Source organism: Tauraco erythrolophus, chromosome 2 (assembly GCF_009769465.1).
Source record: "Tauraco erythrolophus isolate bTauEry1 chromosome 2, bTauEry1.pri, whole genome shotgun sequence".
NCBI lineage: Eukaryota > Metazoa > Chordata > Aves > Musophagiformes > Musophagidae > Tauraco > Tauraco erythrolophus.
The window spans coordinates 95,937,741-95,962,948 of NC_141466.1; the positions used below are offsets into that span (position 1 = coordinate 95,937,741).

The 25,208-nt window shown below is 39.4% G+C and overlaps 1 protein-coding gene across 1 annotated transcript in view; it reads right to left on the minus strand.

Annotated features, from left to right (window-relative positions):
- HEATR5B (HEAT repeat containing 5B) overlaps positions 1 to 25,208 on the minus strand; it is a 64,064-nt gene that overhangs the window by 30,664 nt on the left and 8,192 nt on the right. Inside the window, 15 exon segments of the mRNA XM_086631624.1 lie at positions 1,104 to 1,293; positions 6,595 to 6,754; positions 8,313 to 8,503; positions 10,267 to 10,372; positions 11,577 to 11,752; positions 13,743 to 13,906; positions 14,710 to 14,819; positions 15,510 to 15,609; positions 15,898 to 16,050; positions 17,139 to 17,250; positions 19,354 to 19,604; positions 21,032 to 21,187; positions 22,762 to 23,011; positions 24,022 to 24,179; positions 24,568 to 24,739. Coding sequence (XP_086487750.1) covers positions 1,104 to 1,293; positions 6,595 to 6,754; positions 8,313 to 8,503; positions 10,267 to 10,372; positions 11,577 to 11,752; positions 13,743 to 13,906; positions 14,710 to 14,819; positions 15,510 to 15,609; positions 15,898 to 16,050; positions 17,139 to 17,250; positions 19,354 to 19,604; positions 21,032 to 21,187; positions 22,762 to 23,011; positions 24,022 to 24,179; positions 24,568 to 24,739 — 2,449 coding nt within the window.

A 25,208-nucleotide genomic window follows, 5' to 3' on the forward strand; every position in this document is an offset into this window, starting at 1 on the left:
CCATTAGAAATATTTCCAGAATATCATCCCCAAACATGAGACCAGTAAAATTATCTGAATTTCAATTTTGCAAGTCTCTCATTCTATACATATGGGCAACACTTCATGCACTGAACCATATCCTAAAATATCAGATAACACTTAAGTTAGCATACACGTACACAGGTGATTTTAGTTAGCTTCATTAGATGAGTTGCACTACTCTAATAGGACAAGCATTCAAAAGAAAAGTATTTAATCTGAGAAATCATCACATTCTGTATTTTAAGAATAACCTGCATCAGGTCTATAAAAAAATCTTGAATTACAGAAAAATGTAGCCTGCAGAAGACATTCTATGGAAGTTGTTAAAGCGTTAATGACACTCCAAATCAAAAGGTTAACACACAGCAAGTACATACATAAGTTCAATTAAACCATCTAGAAGTTTTTCGTAACTAGAAATTTAAGTCCAGTTATCTAGAGTTAAAATTTCCCTAGTGGCTGGCGCTCTAGCACTACATCAAAGACCATCCTACAAATATTACTAAAAATCCCAGTTAGACAAAATTACAAATCCATATTTTTGCCATCTGAGACACAGAATTTCACATAGTGTTAGGCATGACAAGATCTTATTCTCTACAGTAAGGTTCAGTGATCTAAGAACATCAAGAATGAGTGGAAATGAGTTATTGTTCACACCATTATCAATGATGTCAAACTTAAGCTCCTGTAGTCAGCCAAAAATAAAATCAACACGTGCTGAAGAAGTGGAGGAAAAAAATCTTGCCTCTTGCTCCACCTATACACAAAAATATATGTGGCAAAATATGCAGCACAGGTGTTTTTCATCTTTTATCTACCACACAAATTTGCCATTAGCCAGAAAACCATATATCATGGCAACTTCTTCGTACAAATCCCAAACAGCACTCAAAAAAGCCCCAAGCAGTCATAAGCACAATTGGAAGTGCGGTTGCTTGCAGGATTGTAATTGAATTTGTCACCACCCCCTTGACTGCAACTCCAACAAACAAAAATTTATTTCTTCCATTTAAGATCATGATATATTATCTTTATACAAGTTAGATTTTTTGAGTTTTCTTTGAATTACCACTAACCTTGCAGCTCAGGCCCAACAGTAGTTATTATAGCTCCAAGACATCGGCCTAAGCATTGATGTACTTCCGTATGCGACGGTGGAACAGTTAAGAGCAGAGTAAGAACTAGAGAAAGCGTTGGCTCCACATATCCACGATACATTGGTCCACTAGAATCTACTATCAAGGCAAGTGAATGGAGAGACCAGGTCTACCAAAAAAACAAAGAGATTTTTCAGTAATATATTTAAGAAATTTAAACAATTTTGTATGCAGACTGAGCCTAGCTTGCTTTAACATGTCTAGTTACCTACTCTGACTCCAGGAGTGTCCCAAAAGTATCAGAATCTCAAGCAATCACCTAGGAGTTTATGTATCTCTAGCACACTCTTTGGATATCAGTAGTTTTGGGGATAATAGAGGTGAATATGACAAAGAATTTGAGAAAAAAAATGGTTAAGCACTTTGAGGAATAAAAATACAAACATAAACACGCTTACTTAAAAAGTGAAAAAAGAAAAGTGACTCAAGACAGGAGAAACAGAATCATTCTGCTGTAAAACTGGATGTAGAGTCTGAAATGGACAGCTGACAAAGTCCTTAGTGGGGAGTGCCTTTGACATTCCAGTAGGAACTGATTTCAGTTGCCAGAGAAGTAAATAACAAAAGAGAAAAAAAAAATTTACTGTAATTGTCAAAGCAAGAAGTGGACAAGAGGACAGTCTTTTTGGTCACTGATGTTTCATAGGAAATAAATTCCCCTGACAGACCTGAAAGCATTAGATATCTCTCCATAATACCCTACTAAATAATCTTATTTCAGAATTTTCTTCCATTAAATATGTGATGCAATCGTGCTGAAAAGACTAAGTTAAAAGACTATTAGGATTACAAAGCTAGACTCTTAACCAGTGAGCTGGAAAACCCGTCTTTAAAATTGCTTCTTTTTAATCCTCTCGGATGCAACCCAAAAACCATTAGCACTAGCAATCCCATAACTAATTTTACAGTCCTAACCACATGGTAGCACATTACAGCTTATCCTCTCCTTTCTACAAATTTCCATTACTCATGCTCCCATACAGTTTCTGTGTATCCATACTGATCTAGCAAGGAACGAGGTCTAAAAGCTTAGCTTTTCACAGTGGGCTGGTATTGTACTCTCAACAGAAAATAAGGTAGGTATGCAAGTTCTACCTGGGCTTCCCCTTTATACTTCCACATTTTTTTCGTAAAGCAATAACCCTTTCCATTTTGGTTTTTAAATGAATGGTACACAATTACATGCCTCAAAATTACTTACTTACACATGAAGTAAGTTACGTGTATACGTGCAAACTGAACTTTGCCTTACCTTAAGTAAACTAAGGAAATTTAAAAGATACTTTATATTGTAGTTATAGTTTATTAGTTTGTAAACATTATCTCTAAACAAAACTAGGCTTGTTTTCCCAAGTGACAAGCTTGATTATTTTGATTATTTTTTTTATTGCCCTAAGGAAAAGAAACAAGAAGGTACACTATTACATGGTCTATCAAGTCAATAATTTAAACCAAGGTGGAAGTATGATTCTGTATAGTTACTGGGGCTTCAGCTTCTCAATCTGTGAGTATAAAGTGTCCCTACTAATGGGTGGCATGCAGACTCCTGCTGTTAAATTATAATAGTCACTATTCCAGATAATCATTTCCTTGCAGTAGCTTGTGAAAAGACTGACAAAAAATTACCTGTTATATCATGCAATTACACCATAATCTTTGAAGAATTCATAGATTCATAGATTTCTAGGTTGGAAAAGACCTTAGAGATCATCGAGTCCAACCATCCCTAATCCCCATTAAACCATATCCTCAAGTAGCTCATCCACCCTATTCTTAAACACATCCAGGGATGGGGACTCAACCACCTCCCTGGGCAGCTTATTCCAGTGGCTGACGACCCTTTCAGAGAAGAAATACTTCCTAACATCCAACCTGAATCTCCCCTGACTAAGCTTATGTCCATTTCCTCTTGTTCTATCACCCATCACTAATGTAAAGAGCCCTTCCCCTACCTCCCCACCATCTTTTCTCAAGTATTTATAGGCCGTAATCAGGTCTCCCCTCAGTCTCCTCTTCTCCAGGCTAAACAGCCCCAACTCCCTCAGCCGCTCCTCATAAGTTTTATTTTCCAGCCCCTTGACCAGTTTGGTCGCCCTTCTTTGGACTCGCTCCAGGAGCTCAATATCTCTCTTAAAGCGAGGGGCCCAAAACTGGACACAATATTCCAGGTGCGGCCTCACCAGTGCCGAGTACAGGGGCAGGATCACTTCCCTGCTCCTGCTGGTCACACTATTCTTGATACACGCCAGTATCCCATTGGCCTTTTTGGCCACCTGGGCACACTGCTGGCTCATATCAAGCTGGTAGTCAACCAACACCCCCAGGTCCTTCTCCGCCAGGCAGCTCTCCAGCCACTCCTCCCCAAGCCTATAGCGATGCTTGGGGTTTTTATACCCCAAGTGAAGGACTCTGCACTTGGCCTTATTAAAGCTCATGCCATTGGCCTCAGCCCAACAGTCCAGTCTGTTCAAATCCCTCTGAAGGGCCTCCCTACCCTCGAGCAGATCGACACAGCCTCCCAGCTTGGTGTCGTCCGCGAAATTACTGAGGGTACATTCAATCCCCTCATCCAGGTCATTGATAAAGATGTTAAACAGAACTGGACCCAGCACTGAGCCCTGGGGAACCCCACTGGTGACCGGCCTCCAGCCGGATTTAGCCCCATTTACCACCACTCTTTGGGCCCGGCCATCCAGCCAGTTTTTAACCCAAAGGAGGGTGTGACTATCCAGGCCAGCAGTTACCAGTTTCTCCACCAGAACACTATGAGAAACTGTATCAAAGGCTTTACTGAGGTCCAGGAAAACTACATCCACAGCCCTTCCCTCGTCAACCAGGCGGGTCACCCTGTCATAGAAGGTGATCAGGTTTGATTGGCAAGACCTGCCTTTCATAAACCCATGTTGACTGGGCCTGATCACCCGGTTAACCTGTATGTGCTCATTAATAGCACTCAAGATAACCTGTTCCATGACTTTGCCTGTCACCGAGGTCAGACTGACAGGCCTGTAGTTCCCCGGATCCTCCTTCCGCCCTTTTTTGTAAATGGGGGTAACATCCGCCAGCCTCCAGTCCAGCGGAACTTCCCCAGTGAGCCAAGACTGCCCAAAGATAATGGACAGGGGTTTGGCAATGACATCCGCCAGCTCTCTCAGGACTCTCGGGTGGATACCATCAGGCCCCATAGACTTGTGGGCATCCAGCCGAAGGAGCAGATCCTTGACCCGTTCCTCTTGGATCACAGGAGCTTCGATCTGCTCTCCCTCCCTGCACTCAGACACCGAAGGCCAGCTCACCTGGGAACTGCTGACCTTATTATTAAAGACTGAGGCAAAGAAGGCATTAAGGACCTCAGCCTTGTCTTCATCCCTAGTGACTAACGTACCCCCTGAGTCCAGTAGGGGCTGGAGGTGATCTTTAGCCCTCCTTTTGTTATTAATATATTTATAGAAAGACTTTTTGTTGTCCCTTACGGAGCTGGCTAGTCTAAGTTCCAATTGGGCTTTTGCCTCCCTGATTATCTCCCTACATGCCCTAACTTCCTCCCTGTATTGATTCCTGGATGCCTGCCCATTCTTCCAAGACTTGTAGACATCCCTTTTTCTTTTGAGATGTTCCCAAATCTCCTTTGTTATCCAAGCTGGTTTTCCTTCTGAAGTAATTTTTTTATTCTAGTGCTTTGATAGATTTCATCACTGGAGAAAAAAAAAAGAATTTGGCACTTTTTCCTCTAATATTTAACCTCTTAACGTAAAGACAGATGTACAGCTCCAATTAGCCCTCTCTTCTTTTTACAACAGAAGCCACAAACAGATGGTTAAGGGAGTATAAAGATAGACCAAGATACTGACCCCTCGAATTTCTCCTGGAAGAGTAAAGACAGTGTATTCTCCCAGTTTTCAAGTATTTTCAACTTAGGAAACTTTCGGAACTGCACAGTGTTAATACATATTCAGCAACATCAAAGGCATTGCTCTTTCAGCAGCGTGTCTAGTCCCCTTTTTACTCTACTAGCAACTTGCAGCAGACAACTTGTCCGCTTGTGATACTTTCTACATGTCTATAGTCCACAGTGGACAGAAACCCTTTCCCACCTTTGCCTTGTCATGGACCTATGTCCTGGTTTTAGCTGGGGCAGAGTTAGCTCTTCTTTTTAGCAGCTAGAAGAGCTCCATGTTTTGGTTTTACTCAGAGGCTCACTCTGAGAAGAACGTTGATAGCAAGCTGATGTTTGTGGTTGGACATGAGACTCCAAGGACTTTTCAGTGTGCCAGAGTGCAGAAACACAGCGGGATAAGGGGGGAGCACAGCCGGGACAAGGGGGACACGATTCCCCTTGTGATTTGTGGTGGAACTTAAGACTGAGGGCCAAACTGGCCAATTAGTATTCCATATCGTGCAGCATTATGCCCAGTATAAAAGTGAGGGTCAGCCGGAAAGAAGGGCTTTTGCACTTTGGCTCTTTCGCCACTTTTGCTCTTTCGCCGCTTTTGCTCTTTTGTGCTTGCTGCGCTTTTGCTCTATTGCCTTTTTTTTTTTCTTTCTCTTCCAGTACTCCCACTCTCAGAGTACTCTCTCTCTCTCTCTCTCTGCCCCTCTCTATTTTGGGGCTTCGCGTTCATCCGGGATTGCAGCTTCGGGATGAGATGGCCTTCGCATACGAGGGGGTGGTGAGCACCTACACTGTATTAAATCATCTGTATTAAATTGCTCTTATCTCAACTCACGGGTATCCCATTTATCCTTTAATTCTCTCCCTCATCCCTGGGGCTGGGGGAGGGTGAGTCAACGACTGTAGGGGGGCGGTTTGGTTGCTGGAGCAGCCTAACCCACAACAACCTAGCTCCCACTAGTTTCCCTTCTGTCCCCTAAGTGCAGTGTAGCTTGCAACAGATTTTTTGTCGTCATAATATAACCCCTCAAAAATGATGTACTGCTATACTGTGTTCACAGTATCATATATACAGAAATTACTCAGCAAAGAAAACTACTGCTCATCACCTGAGACTCCAATAACTAAACTCATGTTAACCACTAACCAGTTATTAAAAACTTTAGGTCACTAAGGTACAACTAACACATTTTGCTTTACAATTACAGTCAGTCAGGAATATGCCCACAGTGAATTACCCTGGCTCAGCTAACAAGCAGACACTTGTCAGTCCAAATTCATGCAACCACCTGCAACTGCCTCCCTAGCAGCATTACATTTTAACTGCAGTATGTACTTGGGATTCTGTGCTGTAGGAGTTTATAAGGAAAGTTCCACTTCCTTTATGCTCCCTGGCGCATGTTACATCCATATGGTTTGGCTTACATGTGACAATGTCTATTAAAGAATATCTGAACAGGTAATTTAATTTTTAATTTTAATCCTGAAAAGTAGTTGAGCAGTGATTGTGGTTTTTACCTGGACTTCAGGAGAGGTTCCATCTTGTGCCAAAGCCAAGAGAATACTGACACTAGTTTTCAGATGCTGTCCAGAACCTATTCCACCAACATACCGATGGAGACAGCCCAGAGCCAAAGAATGACCTGTTCTCGATACAACATCTCGAGCAGATTTTAACCTATCAATTTAAATAAAAGGAAATCATGTAATTCACTAAGTTTGTTACAAAGAACGTGTACCTCAACAGTGCAAATGACTAACAGAACTTTGCAGGCCAACTGACAAGATCTTGAGAAGCAAAACCAACACACTTAATCTATATTGCTATTAAACTGGATTATACACAAGGCGAGTGAAAAAAAAAAAAAAGATATCTTAATAGTTATTTTCTTTCTTCCTGGTCAGAACTTCACATTTTACATGACAAAGAGTTTTGGAAGTGAAAAATATAGGAAAAGCATCTAGTGTTTACCAGTGTTCCACAGCAGACTAATTTAATAATCAGAAATGTCATTGCCAGATTACTGCAGTAAAAAAGAATCAAGAATGGAAAAACAACACCACATATTGAGAAACGACAAAGAAATCCACAGCTATGTCCTCCACTGCAAAGTCAACTGAATAACTTTTTAATACAGCTGTTTTTTTTTCTACAGCCGAGTTCTGTGACTTTTATAATAAAGCTTTTTTTTTTAAATGATGTTTTATTCATGAAACTAAACCAGAAAGAATATCATTCTGAATGACCTCGTTGTATGAAGCAGTGACTTGTTGAGTGTTTTCCACAATACTTCTGCTTCTGAATGCACGTCACATACATAACTCTCTAATTAAAACCTTTTAGGGGGTGTAGAAGAGAAATAAAAGGATATCCTAATTAGAACAAAGAATTGTTCATTTTTTCCTGGTTGTTTGTATATGAGAGGCAAGCACGCTCTTAGCCATCAGTGAACAACGCAGTACATGAAAATCTCAAATACAAAAAAATTACTTGACAGTGTCAACAGACTGGCAACCACTAACAACTTGAATCCTAGATAAGAAACCAAGGAAATAGCCCCAGTAACAGAAATTCAAGGAAAGACAGTAAAGTTGATGTACTTTATCACAAGATTAAGTGATGGGAAAAATTAAATTACCCAGAGATAGGAGAGCTGGACTGAGGCTATATGCATGCAGCCTGGTCAGGCAAAAAAAGAGCTGCAGCCCTGAGGAAGGTGTACTCTGATTCACAGATAGGCTGATGTCTTAAATTTAAGCTGAAAATTGGGAAACATGTTGTCTTCTTATACCTATCAGACATCTTTCTAAAGACCCAAGATTAACAAAAGAATATCAAAAAAAATATGGGCAAGTAGGTAAGTTAAATAAACATGTAGAAAGGATGTTTTGATGAAACAGAACCACTATTACACAGTTCATATTACAGACACACTTAGTGTAAGCTGCATTTATCTATCTGAAGCAGTTTAGCCACCTTAAGTAACTCATCAAAAACTATTCATTGGTATCATTTCACATTCCAAGTAGTTTAACAACTCAACTTTTATTCCTGGAAGAATCATATGAAATAAATCAAAACGAGAAGACTCGGTTTGAAGGTTTGTTAAATCTACATAATCATAGCAATCAAGCATGAAGAGAAGAAAATAATCAATATGGTACTTAGTAGAGGAATCTTCCAAACTACGTTAAATTATATTTTTATTTCCTTTTCTGAATCAAAACCGACTTACTTATCAAAACTGTATTGAGCCATTCTAGCAATGAAAGAGGCTTCTCCAACCACTTGAGCCATTCTGCCAAGAGCTTCGCCTGCTGCGCATCTCAAAATAGGGTTGGGATTATCAAGGGCACCCATTACCAGCGTCAGAGCAGATTTGCGGACTTCTTCTGGTCCTAACGTGCTTTTATTCTCAGCTAAACCCTACATGAAAAAAATATTCCAAAGCAGGGAAGAAAGGGGAGACATAAGAGCAATTTTACTGTATTCAAGATCATAAATTAAAATTATGCGCTTTTATTTTTGTGTAAATTGGTGGTCATTTATCCTAAAAATATACTGGTTGAAAACATATAAAAGTCAAATTCAACAACATAGTCTTATGTTTGCCAATTCTCTACCCATTTTACATACAGGAAGATCTCTTGCACCAGTGTTTTTTTATCAAACGCATTACAGCGCTACACGCACCCTACTGCTGCTGAAACTGAGCTAGCTTTACACAGGATACCCCAGAAAAAAAGAGAAGCTTTAAAATCTAACTGCAACATCTCTTTTTGTCAGACAGGAAAACCACAGCTCAGTTATGTTTCTGCAAGAATCATTAAACCGAAGACACTTTAGGTACAAAAATATTTTTTTTTCTTAATAATCTCATCTTTGCAAACATTTATACAGCCTGTTACCTGAACATTGTACAGAACAATGACACTGAACACTGCTTCTGCAACTTCTTTGGTTCCCACATTTCATTAATAGCACATCACCTTTCACTACAACTTTCAAGAAGACTTTTACTTTGGTAAAAATGCGAAGTACAAACACTGCATGTATTATAAATGAAGCTGATGGCTCTACCACAGACTCTCATTTTCTGTTCTGAAATCCTAATTTCAGCCCTTACAATTTTGACAATTCTTTGACTATCTGGCCTGGCATAGGTAATTCCAGGCATCTGTCTCAGAATCTACTGTTCAACTTGTAGCAGCATGGTTCACATTTCTAAGAACAGAACAAGCAAGAGTGGTGCTGTTTTGCCAATATATTTTGCCCAATAACCAAGGGCACAGAGTCCCAGTAACAATTAGCTTAAACTAGGCAGCCATTTTTTGTATGGCAAGAAGTCAGACAAGAAGAAACTCATCCAATCTTTAATTACAGGCCGGCAATTCTATGAGAGTAGCTTCCTCAGTACACAGAACTTTGTCATCCTTGTTCATCTTCAGAGCAACTATGAAAGATTATGTCCAACAGACCCATTAATTTGAAGCTACATAAAACAGCATCGGGGAAAAACTAGAAATGCCTTGAGAAATCAGACTAGTAGGAAGAAAATCCTACACTCTAAGACACTGTTCCACAAAGCCTTGAGGCAATGCAAGTCACTGAAACCAAGCATTTCTGAGGAATATTATTTGTGACTTGCTGTCTAGCTTCCTGACTTGATAGCATGAGGTTGGATTTCCAAGTGTAGATAGAGAACACAGAGTTGTAACTGAAGTCGGTGGGACTGGACATAAGCTTCCAGAATTCTATGCAATATTAGGGAGTATTAAGAAGAAAAAAATCAAGACATCCCAAATGGAACCCCAAATCTATTTTTGTTCTAATTTCCATGAGTCTCATGTGCACAATATTCTATGACATGAGGGGGTTTTGAGTATATATGACAAAGTACTTAAATTCATGAGTAGAGTGCAAAGAAAACTACAGGACCGAAAAGGAAAAAAATCCACAAGTCTGAAGAATATAGAGTGCTGACTACATGAGCTTCATCTATTCTCTGTACTGATACGTGCAGACAAGAGCTCACGCTAAGAACATCTGAAAAAAACTTCAATTTTGGTATTTTCAAACTTTTGAATGTTTAAGTGGTAACTGTAGTAACATTCCTCTAACAGTCTCTTATATTGAATACAAATTGATGAATCAAACTGCTGAACTTCAGCACCCATTACAAGTTTTACCTTCAAGGCACTAAGAACAGCAGTAAAGATATTAAGCTGCACAGCTTGCTGGCGAACACCTTTAGCCTGCTTGACACATTCAGCAAAGTGATCCAACATCTGTAATCTAAAACAAAGGAAAGAACATAATTTAAGTGATATTCTCTCAAAATACCAACTAAAACAGAGCTGGTAAAAAATGGCACCACAACAAAAGGGCCTTTTAAGTTCAGTCACAGAATTTATGCTCCAGGGACTTTCACTTCACACAGAAAGGGTAAAGTTATTCTGAATGTCACTTTGCTGTTTCATCCACAAATGTTTATTATTCCTTTTGAAGAAAACACCAAGAGGCAGTGAGTCTTCAGATATGTTTGGCTATATAGCCAACTAGAAAGCTATGAGGACAAGAGCAGAAAAATGCTGTCTCTCCACTACCATTCAAAATAGTGTTACTCTCCACTTCCCTATTATTATTCCTATTGTTTTCTCCATTTAACCTCCCTTTTCCCCTCATTCATCCATACCAAAAAGCGTTACTGAGAAGGGGAGTACTCCCTAGAAGATACCAAGAACAGGAGTTCATAACCTGCAGGTCCCCAGTCAAATCTTTCCATAACTTACAATGGACATAGCTCAAGCTGCATTACTGCAAGCTGGCCTCAAGTCTATCCTGCTCTTAGTGCAAAACAAAATTGACTGCTAGGAAAAAAACCTGTTCCCATCAGGACTGCTCTGAAAGATAATTTTACTTTGAAATGCATATTAGAGCTGCTTTCACTCTGTGCTCAGTGGTGAATTAGCTAAACTGAATGACAAAAGTAGTCCTGACAACTCCTAACTATGCAAAGGTAACGTGGCACACAAAGGAAAATAAGCTGAATTCCATTCCCTCTTTTTCATCATGCAGAAAATCATTTGCTGAGTATAAATGAAGTGGCCTTACTCGTGGAAGCCAAATGAAATTCAATGGATACCACTGCTATGTTTTCAAGGCTGATTTGTTGCAATGGATATTTTTGCAGGAAATTTTGGTTGCAGAGATACTACTACTGTTAAATGCAGTAAGAGGAGAGAAGAACCTAGCTTCCACCTCTGAACTCTTATCTTCAAAACTGATAAACTTGAGGAAATCACCTTATTTCTAAATTGAGTACGCATATTCTGGAATCCTGAGACACAACGAACACCAAATACTGAACTCTGAATTCAAAAACAGTTGATATCAAAGTAGATTCTTATTTAAAAAAAAAAAAAAAAACAAATAAAACATAATGCTATCCAGAGAACAAGGCATTAGATTCTGAAATTGAACACTGATGTAAACCAACCTATGTTTGTAAGAGACATGAGGAAAAACCACACCGAAGAGAGCCACAGATGCATCGATGACAGATACTCCTAAAGGAAGGGGACCGGGTACAGCTTCACCGGCAGGGATGCGCAAATAAATAGAAGATGGATCATGTTCCAAAGCACCACTTCCAGACGCACTGTTTGGCTGAAGCTGCAAAAGGCCACATAACATGAATACCTCTGAATATACCTTCACATATAAAACCTGGAACTAGAGATAACGAAAACAAGCATGCAGTAGCTTAGAACAACAAAGTAGCTTACAAGCACCCAAATGCAACTGCAGTGTCTCCCTGCATATGCACTCTAGCATTTACAGGGCCAGCTAAATCCTGGGGGGTCAAAACTGTTAACAGCTGGATAAATACACAAACACAGACATCACTCCTGGTAGTAAGAGAGGAAAATTATAGAAAAGCAGATTAATTCTGGTACAAATAGTAGCTTCTGAATCACTGACTACAAAGTGAAATTTCAGAAAAAAAAAGTTATTCATTCACCCTCTGTTTAAGCACTAAGTTACAATACAGTTTATTAAGTGATCAATTTTGGCTGTAATGATTCCCTACACAGAAACATTTAGAAACACTACTAAAACTACTAACATTCCTATCATCATGAAAATACTTCCTAACCACCATTCTTTCCAGGAACACAATTAAACAATCATCTGTTTTCTCTGAAGAAAAGCTTATTTTCATAACTTGTTAATTATTTGATCATGAAGGAAAATTAGAATCTAGTAGCTCTCTAGTCTTCTTAAAAGGTCAGAAAACAGCAAGCATTTGTTGAGATCCCCATATCAGTAAAAAATAAAACGTGACCAAGCACAAAAGAATCCTGTGATGCACTACAGGGCTTCAGTTACCAACAGTGACACTGTTTCACAGGTTAGACATTAAAAAAAAAAAAAGGGGGGGGAGGAGGGGGGCAGGTAGGGGGAAGAGCAACCCAAAAAGCTCTGTGGATTGAAGACTGCACTGGAAGTCTACTATGTCCACCACAACGAACAAGGGAAGTTTTATCAAACCCTTTTTTTGCTTTCACATGCTGATCTTTTCTCAGAAACAGTTCCCCCTTGGTTTCTCACACTTGGTATCAGTCTCAGCTTTTGGATTCACAGAATCAAGACAGTTGGTCGCTGAGAAACCTTGCCATTTAGATAGGCTGTGGCAGAAAAGGCTTTTTCAACTCCCCCCTTCTCCTTGCACCAAGAAATTTGTGAAAAGCTGAGTTGCAAAGCTTACGATGGTGCAGTTCAGCAAATGCTCAGAACAGTTACTTGTCTAAGGAACACAGTTCACTGAGAAATCAAAAATCTGAGCTGAATTATGAAGACAGAGACAGATTGGTGGGTATACCCAGACAGACAAACATTTTTTTCTCCACGTCATTAAATTCTGAAATACGTAAGGGTGAAAGGCTTGAAAGAGAAGAGGCCAGCCCCTTCCTAGTCATGGCAAATTAGGAAAGCAAAGAGAAGGCTATTACCAGATAGTTTCCTAAACTATTTAACAGATTATTCCCTATGCTACATTCCTTCTTTAAGGTCATATGAAAAATAATTGGATCAATATAACTAGTTGATCTGAAAAATTTTACTGAGAGACCTCATCGCAACACTTGCTTACTTTTCTTAAATTTTTAATTCCTATGTTTCAACGTGCAGCAAATTCCTTATCAAGCCAACGAAACTGCGTCAACACTTCCAAATGAAATGTGAGATCTCATACTACACCTATAAAATCGGTTAAATCTTGTTTTGCTGTAACACCACTTGCAATACTGATATTTTGACAGCAGTTTTATTATAAAACATGTTAAGTGAAACCACATTTCTCCTGGTTAAAAAAATGTATGAGAACAACTGGTAAGACGAGGAAGACTGGAGGGGAGGGTGTGTGTTTTCAAGACATTGGTTCACTAACCACAATCATAAATTGCACAACACTACTTATCTCAGCTGTAGGCAGTTTTCAATCAAAACAGTATGCTGTAGATGGAAGGACTTACACCCAACAAACCTCTGAAATAAGACTAAAAACAAGGTGCGAAGCTTCAGTTTTAGAAGGCTTCCCACAAACACACATCACACAAACAGATAGTGCAGACAGTTAATTATTCTTCTGGTTTTTTATTACCTGGTCTTCAATTGACTTATGATCTGTTTCCTGCAGCCAAGAGCCAAGAAGAACACTATCATCATAATGACAAAGAGACCTTAGGAGTGATGTGGTTGTATTAGCAGAGTTGTCTGTCAAAGTAAATTCTGCTACCAACTCTCGAAGAAGTGCATTAAATGATCCTAAAAGGACAGACATTAAAAAGAATCATTGCTGCTTCTTATCCAAAACATTTCAGCTAGAGATCAGACACTACAAATCAAAGCATGTACCATCACCTCGATTTTACAGGTAGCAAACAGACAGAGAAGTAAACCTGACAAGACTAGAGTTGAGAGCAAGGCTTCAAACAGAACCCTGTGCGCACAATTCCCAAATCAATGTCCTGAACAACAGATCGGGCAATCCATTCCAGGATGACAAGCCACATTTTGCAAAAATTTGCTCATCTACATGATCACATAAATGTAATGAATTAACGAAACCCAAGAAGTTAATCTGTCAGATCATGTGACAGTGCCTGGCAATTTAATAATAACAGCATAAATCTGTCTAATAGATCAAATCAGGGTTAAAAAAAAAACCCAAAACAATAAAAAAACACATCACCAGAAACCAAAACTAAATTCTCATATCTGCCCTTTGAGTATACTAAACTTCTGTATCTTTTAAGTAACAATGACATAAAAAAACCTAAATTGGATTTCAGAACATGATCTCCGTATCTATAATGATCTCTCAATCCTATAAACAAGACTGTAACTTTATCCTCTAAGCATTACTCTAGTATTTCGTAATATTCATACTCTGTAGTTACACTGTCAAGATGGCACACAGAAAATGAGGAATATAGTACAAGTACTCTTTGAGAGTCCTAGTTTTCTATTTTGAATCTCATATCTGCTTCAAAGGCAAGTACCAAAAATACATCAAAAGGAGTAAGTATAATCTTTACTTTAACGAAAATTGTTAAAAATTTATGTACCTTCATATGTCTTTGGAGGTAATAAAGCCAATATATCATAAAGCCTTAAACGGACCATAGCTGCACTAGCTTTGAGATGAGCTCCATGGGCTTTAATTACTGAGGGAATGCTACAGAAGCAAAAGAGAAAAAGAGCCGGAAATGTTGCAGTTACCGAAAAGAGTATTTTCAGATTTCTCTTCACAAGATATGTCTCTAGCCAAGACACGAAAACAATGTTCAGAGAACTACTCTGAGCAGCATTACTCAAAGTATCAACACATTTTTGGAGGTAATTGTATTGAGCAAACTTTTTAATTTTTTTAATAAACACACATTGTTGTAAATCAGAGACCCGTACCTCCTCAGAAGAAACTCCTATCTTTAATCGGGGGGGTTGGGAGTGTGTAGAGAAACCAAACCACAAAACCCAACCCAAAACTATGTGGGTTTTTTTATTCTGTAAAATGTTCAAAGTCTTTTCATTAGTACATAAGAGGAAAGTTTATCGATTAACATCTAGTATATTGGTATCCTAGCTTTCTCATTTCTTGCACAAGGATAAGGAAACCATGAATTAAAAAGCTCGCTAAACTGGAAATCCAAAACACTATTAACCAAAGTTACCACAGTAGGCTCTTCCGCACAGGCTATGCAACAATATACTTTTACAAAGCCAACAATCATAAACACAATGTTCATACGAGTTTTTCTTCAACATGAACAAGCAGCGATGGAATATGAATTAAAACAAATTATCTCTAGTATTTCAGGTATGGGAAAAGACAAAAGCAAATAAAGAGCAAAAACTGCCCACTTACTGTGACATCATTGTCATGGCACATTCTATGGGTGTCATCAATTTCCTGATCACATCCTCAGTAAGGAGCTCAGGACAGTGAGCAACAAAACTTCTCATAGCTAATAAAAAAATAGTTCAAATTAAAATTTTACTGATACAAATATAAAGCATAAGCAAGATACAGATCCTAAGAGAATATAAAAAAGCAGCAACTAAAAATGTACACTCAAAGACTGTGTGACATGTTCATAAAACTATATGCCAAAATCAGATTGCATTGATGGAAATCTGACACATCTTATTCATTTTCAAAGAAAGCAAGAAAGTTACAAGAGTTCTCTGTGTAATACTTGGGATTATGTTTTGGTTTACTGTGCACTTGTGATCTCGAAGTTTGAAACTCTTACCGCAGAGCGCTCCAGCGCGGCCTTCCAGCGTCACTTGCCAGGTAAAAGAATCTCCTCTCGCCTTCTCTGCTTCTAACTCCTTCAGAGAACGTGGAAACACGTTTCGCCATAGCAGCAACATCTTAGGCAGATGATACCGAACAACAGAAGGACCTATGCAAAAAAAAAACAGTGACAGTATAATAAAAACTTGTAGTTAACTGAAAAATCTGCCATGAAAGATTTTGCTCTTCAAGTTATTTTTGTCTTCCTTCACTTCTTTTCTTTTTCTCCCTATCTGAACAAGGAAAACCAAAGGAAGTTCATTCTCGTTTCTAGGTTGAAAGTGTGGTAAATAAATAGTATAGATAAGTCTGTTGATATCAGTACTAAAAATAGGAAATAGGTAATTCTGTACATTGTCATGTAATATGTAACCACTGCCAACTGTCTTTTTCTTATCTTTCTACTGACTTTTAATTTTTTTATATTACTATTTTGAAGGTAAGCTCTTTAGCCTAGCCTAACTTGTTCATAAAATGAGTAGAAAAATAACTGACAGTTACTGATTATATACCTAGTTTAACAGTCAAGTTTTAAGAAAAATTTTGAAAAAGCTCCAGAAGATCCAGTGTAAGCACACTAAAAATACATTGAAGGACAACCAAAACAGTGCTACACTGTCAGAAAAAACAACAATAAGCTGGCAAAAAAAAACGGAGAATTTAGAGAAGTAAGATGAAACACAAAATGGTATTTGCTGAAAGATCAAAATACTGCAGAATGCATCAGAACTTTATATTTCCAGTATAAAAAAAATCCAAACAAAAAACCCACTATTGCTGCAAAATTTAAGAGTATACTTATAACCTCTCAAAACATAGCTTCTGATATCTCTGTGACGGCAGATATAAACACGAGGCTGGCCTTTTAAAAAGACAACTGCATGGCTTTTAAACTGATAACGTTTCTACGGGCAATTTCACCCTCTTCATAGAATGACTAAAGGCTGGGTTTCTAAAAAAAGAGCAGAATTTTTTTTTACGACACCTTCTACTATCCTTCAGCTTACATAAACGCCAGTATTTCACTTCTCCCCAGCATAAATGACACTGCTGAAATAAATGCACTCTGCTTCCCTTGGTATAAACACTCTTGTGTCAGACACTGGACTCATCATATGTAGAGACAATCTGCCACAGTGGATAATCAGAAGTGTCAGACAACCATTAAAACAAAACAAAAAGCAACTCTTTACAAACCTAAAGTCATAAGTGCTCCAAGTAAAAGCCATCCAGCTTGAGTCCGCTGCAAGGAGAGTCTGCTGTTTTGTGCGGCAGTTCGTAACAGATCCTCAGCAATACTGACCACCATCTGCACCAATGACAAATTTATATTTTTAAAATCCATTGATTTTTAAGCCACTGCTACACATCCACCCTTACAGACTATATATAAAGATGTTCTCAAATCATTTAAATTGGCATTCTATAAATAATGCAGATGAACAGTATTATGTATGTGACCATACAGGCAGTAATATTATCTTCAGCAATCACTCATTAATATGAGTGATTTGACATATTATGACTCATAATATGCCTCACCTCTGTGCCTGGCAAGGTCATGGAGCAGATTCTCCTGGGAACCATGCTAAGGCACATGGAGAGCAAGGAGGTGGTGGGTGACAGCCAACATGGCTTCACCAAAGGCAGATCGTGCCTGACCAACTTGGTGGCCTTTTACAATGGGGTGACAGCATCGGTGGACAAGGGTCGACCAATGGATGTCATCTACCTGGACTTGTGCAAAGCTTTTGACACTGTCCCGCATGACATTCTTCTCTCTAAATTAGAGAGTCATGGGTTTGATGGATGGACCACTCGGTGGATAAGGAATTGGCTCAATGGCCGCACTCAGAGAGTAGTGGTCAACGGCTCAATGTCCAAGTGGAGACCGGTCACAAGTGGCGTCCCTCAGGGGTCCGTGTTGGGCCCGGCCCTCTTCAACATCTTTGTCGGTGACGTGGACAGTGGCATGGAGTGCACCCTCAGCAAGTTCGCCGATGACACCAAGCTGTGTGGTGCCGTCGACACGCTGGAAGGGAGGGATGCCATCCAGAGGGACCTTGACAGGCTGAAGAGGTGGGCCCGTACCAACCTCATGAAGTTTAACCAGGCCAAATGCAAGGTCCTACATCTGGGTCGTGGCAATCCCAGGCATAAATACAGACTGGGTGGTGATTGGATCGAGAGCAGCCCTGAGGAGAAGGACTTGGGAGTACTGGTGGACGAGAAGCTCGATATGAGCCGGCAATGTGCTCTTGCGGCCCAGAAGGCCAACCGCGTCCTGGGCTGCATCAAGAGGAGCGTGGCCAGCAGGTCGAGGGAGGTGATTCTCCCCCTCTACTCTGCCCTCGTGAGACCTCACTTGGAGTACTGCGTCCAGTTCTGGAGTCCCCAACATAAGAAGGACATGGACCAGTTGGAGAGGGTCCAGAGGAGGGCCACGAAGATGATAAGAGGGCTGGAGCACCTTTCCTATGAGGACAGGCTGAAAGAGTTGGGGCTGTTCAGCCTGGAGAAGAGGAGGCTCCGGGGTGACCTTATAGCGGTCTTCCAGTACCTCAAGGGGGCCTACAGGAAAGATGGGGAGAGGCTGTTCAGGAGGGCCAGTTATGATAGGACAAGGGGTAATGGTTTTAAAATAGAGGGAGGTAGGTTCAGGTTGGATATTAGGAAAAAATTTTTTACCATGAGAGTGGTAGAACACTGGAACAGGTTGCCCAGAGAGGTGGTGGATGCTCCATCCCTGGAGACGTTCAAGGCCAGGTTGGACAAGGCCCTGAGCAACCTGATCTAGTTGGAGATATCCCTGTTCCTTGCAGGGGGGTTGGACTAGATGACCTTTGAAGGTCCCTTCCAGCCCTAACCATTCTATGATTCTATGATTCTATGATTCTAAATATGTAGACCATTGCGTGTAGTGATAGGACAAGGGGCAATGGATTTAAACTGAAGGAGGGAGATTTAGATTAAATATAAGGAAAAAATATTTTTCATTGAAGGTAGTGAGGCAGTGGAACAGGTTGCCCAGAGAAATTGTGGATGCCCCATCCCTGGAAGTGTTCAAGGCCAGGTTGGATGAGGCTTTGGGCAACCTGATGTAGTGGAGGGTTTCCCTGCACATGGCAGGGAGGTTGGAACTAGATGATCTTTAAGGTCCCTTCCAACCCGAACCATTCTATGATTCTATGATTCTAATATACCAAACAAGAACGCAAATTTGAAAGAGAAGAGGGAAAAAAACTACTAAATATTGCAACTGAAATACTACAAACATACTCTGGCCACTGCTTTCTTGCTAGGCACAAGTTCAATTTCAACAATGCTTTAACTCGTTACCATGTCACACAGTTTGCAAAGCTATTACTTGTATCTTTTAGTACACTCACAGACGAAACACTCATTATCTCACCTTTCCCTTAGCATGAGGAATACCTAAGGGACACTGATGCACACCACCTAACAAAGCAGCCATTGCAAAACTGTAGCCACTAACAGCTTCAGGGGAGGTCTTCAGATTGTTGAGTCTTTCTGCACATCTATCTAAAAATGGAGTCAACTGAAAAGGCAATGCCACAGCTACACACCGCAAGCACCACGCGGCAGCAAGTCGAGCAGCCATGCTGGGATGAAGAAGAACTGAAGTTACTGTCTCCAACAGACCTACAGAAAAGAGAGTTTATATAAAGTTATGATGTGTTTTTTTAATATATATAGACAGGTAAACTGGATCAATATTAGACAGGCAACATGAAAGTTAAGAAAGACAGAATTAAAGAACTTGAATTTTATGGCTTTGCCTTTTTCTTAAAGGAAGGACAGAAGCGTTATTACCATTAGGCTGCTCCACATCAGGTTTTACTAGCAAAGCTGGAACTGCCAGAGCCATAGCACTGACTTCTACTACTTGAACAACTGAAGAGGCAGTAACCCTATATAAGGGAACAGGCTCTGGCTTAGATGATTCCTACAACCTGCCCATCTTTTACACAGATTGCAAATAACAGAGCAACAGTAAGACTGATTTTTTGGTTTTGCTTCACATCATAGGCATGCGCATCCTATAGGTGTCACTGACCACTGTACTCTACTTTTAACACAGTGCTGACTTCCCTGTACCATTACCATCCTTCTACCCTTTCCAAAATTCCATGCCTAGCTAATCCACTTCCTAACTGTCAGCTCTTCAGTCCAACCTGTCTCCACGCCACCACCTTCCTTAGTGCAGACCTCTAACCTTGCAAACTCCTACTTCAAAGCCCCCGCTGCTGCCTTATTTCTTGCTTTCTCTGTAGCTACTGAACAACTTCTCTCTGCTTACTTCATAACAGCTAGCAGAAATAACACTGAGACACATTCCAATCTGTTCTTATGGGGCACAGCAGCCAGAAGGAATAAATATGAGCACAATTCTCCCCATCTCATAGTTGAAGCAAAATCAGTATGAGAAGAACGTCATATGCATCAAGACAACAATCTACAAAATGAAATCTCTAAAGGAACTCACACTTCCATCGGAAAAAAATAAGCATGCACAAACTGAAAAAAAAAAAAACAAACAAAAAAAAACCCCAGAAAACTGCTACACCACAGTATAAACATGGATTCAGACATTAAAACAAACGAGAAAATCCCACACAAACCCTAGTCAACTTAAGCCAAATAACAAGTTTTTTAAAATGGGACTATCCACAGCTTCATCTCAACAAAATACCCTTAATCTCCCCACAAAAATTTGATATCTGAAGGCAGAGCTTTCCAGGAGCAAATATTTTAGACCTTATAAAGCAAAAAACGACGTTATTTCCTATAAAACCATTATCAGAAACAATCAATGCTAAAAATCACATCTTTACTCTCCCTGAAAAAGAGCTTCAGACAGATCAAAATATTTGCTTAATACTTTGTCAAACTTGAACTAAAGTTAGGGTACAATGAGTTGGACAAACTTAGTCACCTGAAGTACTACAGGGAGTGCCAGTTTCATAAATTTATCTCTTACATATTATTTATTATTTAGCTAGATTTAATGATATTTCATATACATCGCTCAAATGCCTCATTTAATCTACTTAAGTTTATTTGCATACCAATAGAGGGTTCTTGAATAAGAGGAGATGCAGTGGCATTCAGACTCTGAACCAGACTACCCAGTTCCTGGAGTGCACACACCATTACATGCTGGCTTGCAGCTACATCGGCAGCTCCCGATTTATTTTCATTGTTAGCATCATTCACTACTGCTTCTGCAGAAAAGAAAACAAAAGCATCTTGTTTAACCACCACTTGAATCACACCTGAACATACACAGGATAGAAAGGGACAGCTTTGACATCAACTCTGTATTAAAACAAAACAAATTTGGTCATACTGTGAACTCGCAAAGCAAAAGCATTCTGAGGAGAAATAGTTTTACAGCTATCAGCCAAACACAATCATCCAAACACCATGAAAAACAGATGCACAGCGGTTACTGTGGATGGCAGCACACTAAGAGGTAGGATTAATAGTATAATACAACAAAAGTAAGTATAAACGTGTGCAGCTTGTGTACATTGTCTCTATGTATACACAGTAACTGAAAATAAGATCTTGACATATCTAGGTTCCGCATACAAATTTGCATGCATATATATGGAATGAAACTGTAAAAAAAATAATCAGACCTTTAGCAAACAATTAATCACAGCCTTTAATCATCTTAAAGTTACGCAATTACATTCACAGATCTCACTGTGCATTCTTTCTCCTACACAATATCCCAGAAGCAGCAACTGTCACTTCAAAGAAAAGGGACTTTGGTAACAGCTTAACGTTTACATGTCTGCTATTGTAAAAATTTAGAAAACTGTCCCCCTGATACGAAGGGAAGCAATCATAACCAAATAAAAATCTTTCCAATTTGTCATCAAATTAATCAGAAATGCTCAAAAAAAACAAAATAGTTCTTCTCATCATCCAAATACATAATGGACTTTCCTGCAATTTTGGCAAGGTGGCAGGAGGAAGAAATTCTGCAACTGTTTCATCTTAGAAGTAGCATTTCCAATAGACTTTTTTACCTGGAAGTAACATTTATTGTAATCAGAATCCTTTTAAGGTTCCGTACCTACCCTATCAGCTACGAGAAGAACCTGCAAAAGTTTCAAAATCAGTTCCATTTCCATATGTTAAACATTATTTTAAACTCAAATTAGATGGCAGCAGAAGAAATGGATGTTTGGTAAATGCATTGCTGTGCAATTCCAGTTTACTTTCCCAATCTCTAGCTTTAAGTAACTCATTTCATAAGAAACAAATGCCAACACAGTTTTGTCAGTCCTCTTAGTGATTACATATTCTGGAAGGTTCTGCAAAGGGGCCACGTTTATCTCCTCTAATTCCTGTCTTCAGATTACATCTTTATTTGTCACCTGTAAAAGCCAACTGGATATCAGTATGGATACTAGTGGGGGGATAAACAAGGATCTACAAGATCCTGACCTACAGGATCTTCAACACTGGTAGCAAAGAACTCTGCGCTACTTTCAATACGACCTATGCCAAGACAGATTGCAAATGCACGCTTTTTCCCCCACTTCCATTCTAAGCAAGTGCAATGTCAAAAAGCCATCACAGGATAACAAGCCAGTTCTATACAACCGCTTTTCAAGTAGAACTTACATTTTGGATATCATATTTCAAACAGAAAGCAGTTGAATTATCTCTTACCATAACAACAAAATTACTCCTCGCAGTAGAAGCAAGCTGAAAAACGGGTGACCCAGTATAATGACAGTAACTCTTCAACCCGTCTCAAAGAAAAAAAAATGGTTCTCACCCACTGCCTTCATTTGTTTACCAATGGCTTGACATATATCTTTGGCAGCTGCAATCTGTGCTTTCTCCCCAAGTAAGCTGCCCACAGTTGCTCTCAGGATAAAGGACACGCATCTTCGAGAGTAAACCGCCTCCACGTGGGTCTGAGTCGCACGAGGATGGGAGACCAGATCAAGCACGTGCGACAAAAACGTAGCGAAGTTGCGCTCCAACCACTGACCTCCTAATGTTGTAACAAAGACAACATAGGCCTGCAAATTCGAAGTTACATACAGGTTCAATTAAAACAGAAACAAAAGACTACCACCAATCACTGAAGACTAAAGACTTCAGCTATACTGGTGCATGATGCAGTACAGTAGCAATACCAGTTAGTAACAAGCTAACCCTAATGAGACCTCCATTAGCCAGGTCTTTGTCGTCAAAGTGAAACTGTTTCCAGTACCAAGAGTAGCTCCTACACTGCTACGTATACTGTGAAGTGCAAAATACTCTTTGGACGACAGCAAGAAGACCCAGACCACTGCTCTACATATGTGTCTCAAAAATCTCAAAAGAACATAATGTCAATAACAGCAGCAACATGAACGTGTTCTAATTTATAACGAAGACTGGGCATTTTTGCCAAGTTCACCTGAAAAAAAGCTGAAAAAAAAAAAAAAAAACATTTCATAAAAATCCTTACGATCAAAAAAATCCAGTTTCTGGCAAGCTACTGCAGCATATTGAAATGTATGTCAAAGTCAGAATGTCTGAATTTGAAGAAATGCTGCTGCCACATTTCTCTATCAGACAAGCAGAGCTTCCGCATTCAGCAGATTTCAGGTACTCGAGACAGACATATGGAGAGAAGAAACGTAGTTTAACAAATCAGGGCTGCAAATTCTACCCAGCAACTGAAAACGGAGCCTACATGTACAAAAGGAGAAAAGAGCATCCTCTCTAAAAACAAATAAAACTTCAAGAGGGAGCTAAAGTCTTTAACATATCAAGTTTTCAAATATTTTTGTGAGCTAATCCCACTTACCAAATAAGCCCTCCTTAGCACGTATTTTAACATATTGTTACTGCACATCAATAATAAAAGAAGGTAGCTTAGGTGAACAACATTGCATATACATCTCACAAAATAGGAGAGTCAAACTAGACTTGTAAGTTAGTTTATAAACAAAGAACCAAAGTGCGTTTTTTCCTACTAGAAGGCTTCGTTACATACAAATGGTACTTTATTGAAAAAAAAAAGTTACAGCTTATCACAAACCTGGGTAACACCAACTCGCACTTCCCTATTAACAGATCCTCCTACTTTTAACATTTCTCCACCACTCTTTAGGAAACCAGATCCTCCTCGCAGAAATCCAGTAGCCATGAGCTCCAAGACCTCCTCAAGCGTGGCTCTCTTCACATTCTGTCGCATCACTTTTGCGAAAAGAAAAGTAGTCATGTAATTCCAAACGCCAACCAACACAAAAAATTATCTTGAAACCAGACTTATCAATCCAAAACTGTCTTGCAAACATAAATCTAGCCAAGTTTTCAGATAACAGCTTGATTTCAAGGTTAAAAAATAATCTACTTTTCCTAGGCAGCTTTTGACAGCTTGCTCTCTCTTTCTTTGTATGACTGCTACAACGAATCTGCACTCTTTACTCTTTTTAGGTTACTTTATAAAACCAAATAATCCAACTACAAGCTTCCATCTGCCAGAACAACAATGTGTCATGTCACACTGTCATACAACATGGTACTGAAGGTGTAGCTTGTCCACTTGGAAATGGAATCCAGAAGGATTCCAGAAGGACCGTACCTGTTGCTTGTTTTGGTATCAGTGCTGTAGCCATGACCGTCCCCAAAAGCTTTGACACTGCAACTCGCACGCCATAGTTTGAGTTTTCCAGAGCTTTAAAGCACAGCGTTGCAACATTCTCTAGTTCAGCTGTCCACATAAACACCGCTTCATTCTGCAATTCCAGCAGACACTGTAGGAAAAAAAGACTTGCTGAGCACCAATGGAGACCGTTCTTACCTTTATCTATATATAAGTGCAACTGACAGGTTTATTCAGCAAATATTTTAATAAGAATATTTTAAGAGTTAATTCCAACCCCCCGACACTCTTCCCTTTACTGAATAACTTAGCTGAGTAAACAATCAGAAGAAAATGGAAGAGGTTAACACATAAATAAAAATTAGAAGAGGAAAGCATAACAAAAGAATTATGTTACCAAAAAACCTCTCCTACTGAGGCTCACAGCTAACATCCTATCTCATATTTGTTTACTAAGTGGGGAAGACAACATTAAAGTACCTTCCTTTACATGAAATTAGTAAGGACTTACCTTGTCCAAGTAATTATCAAATTTCCCATCGTAAACCACTGGTCACAGTTTAACTGCAGGTACTTCATAGTCACAGCACAACAATTTCTAGAACTGCAGAGAAAGACAC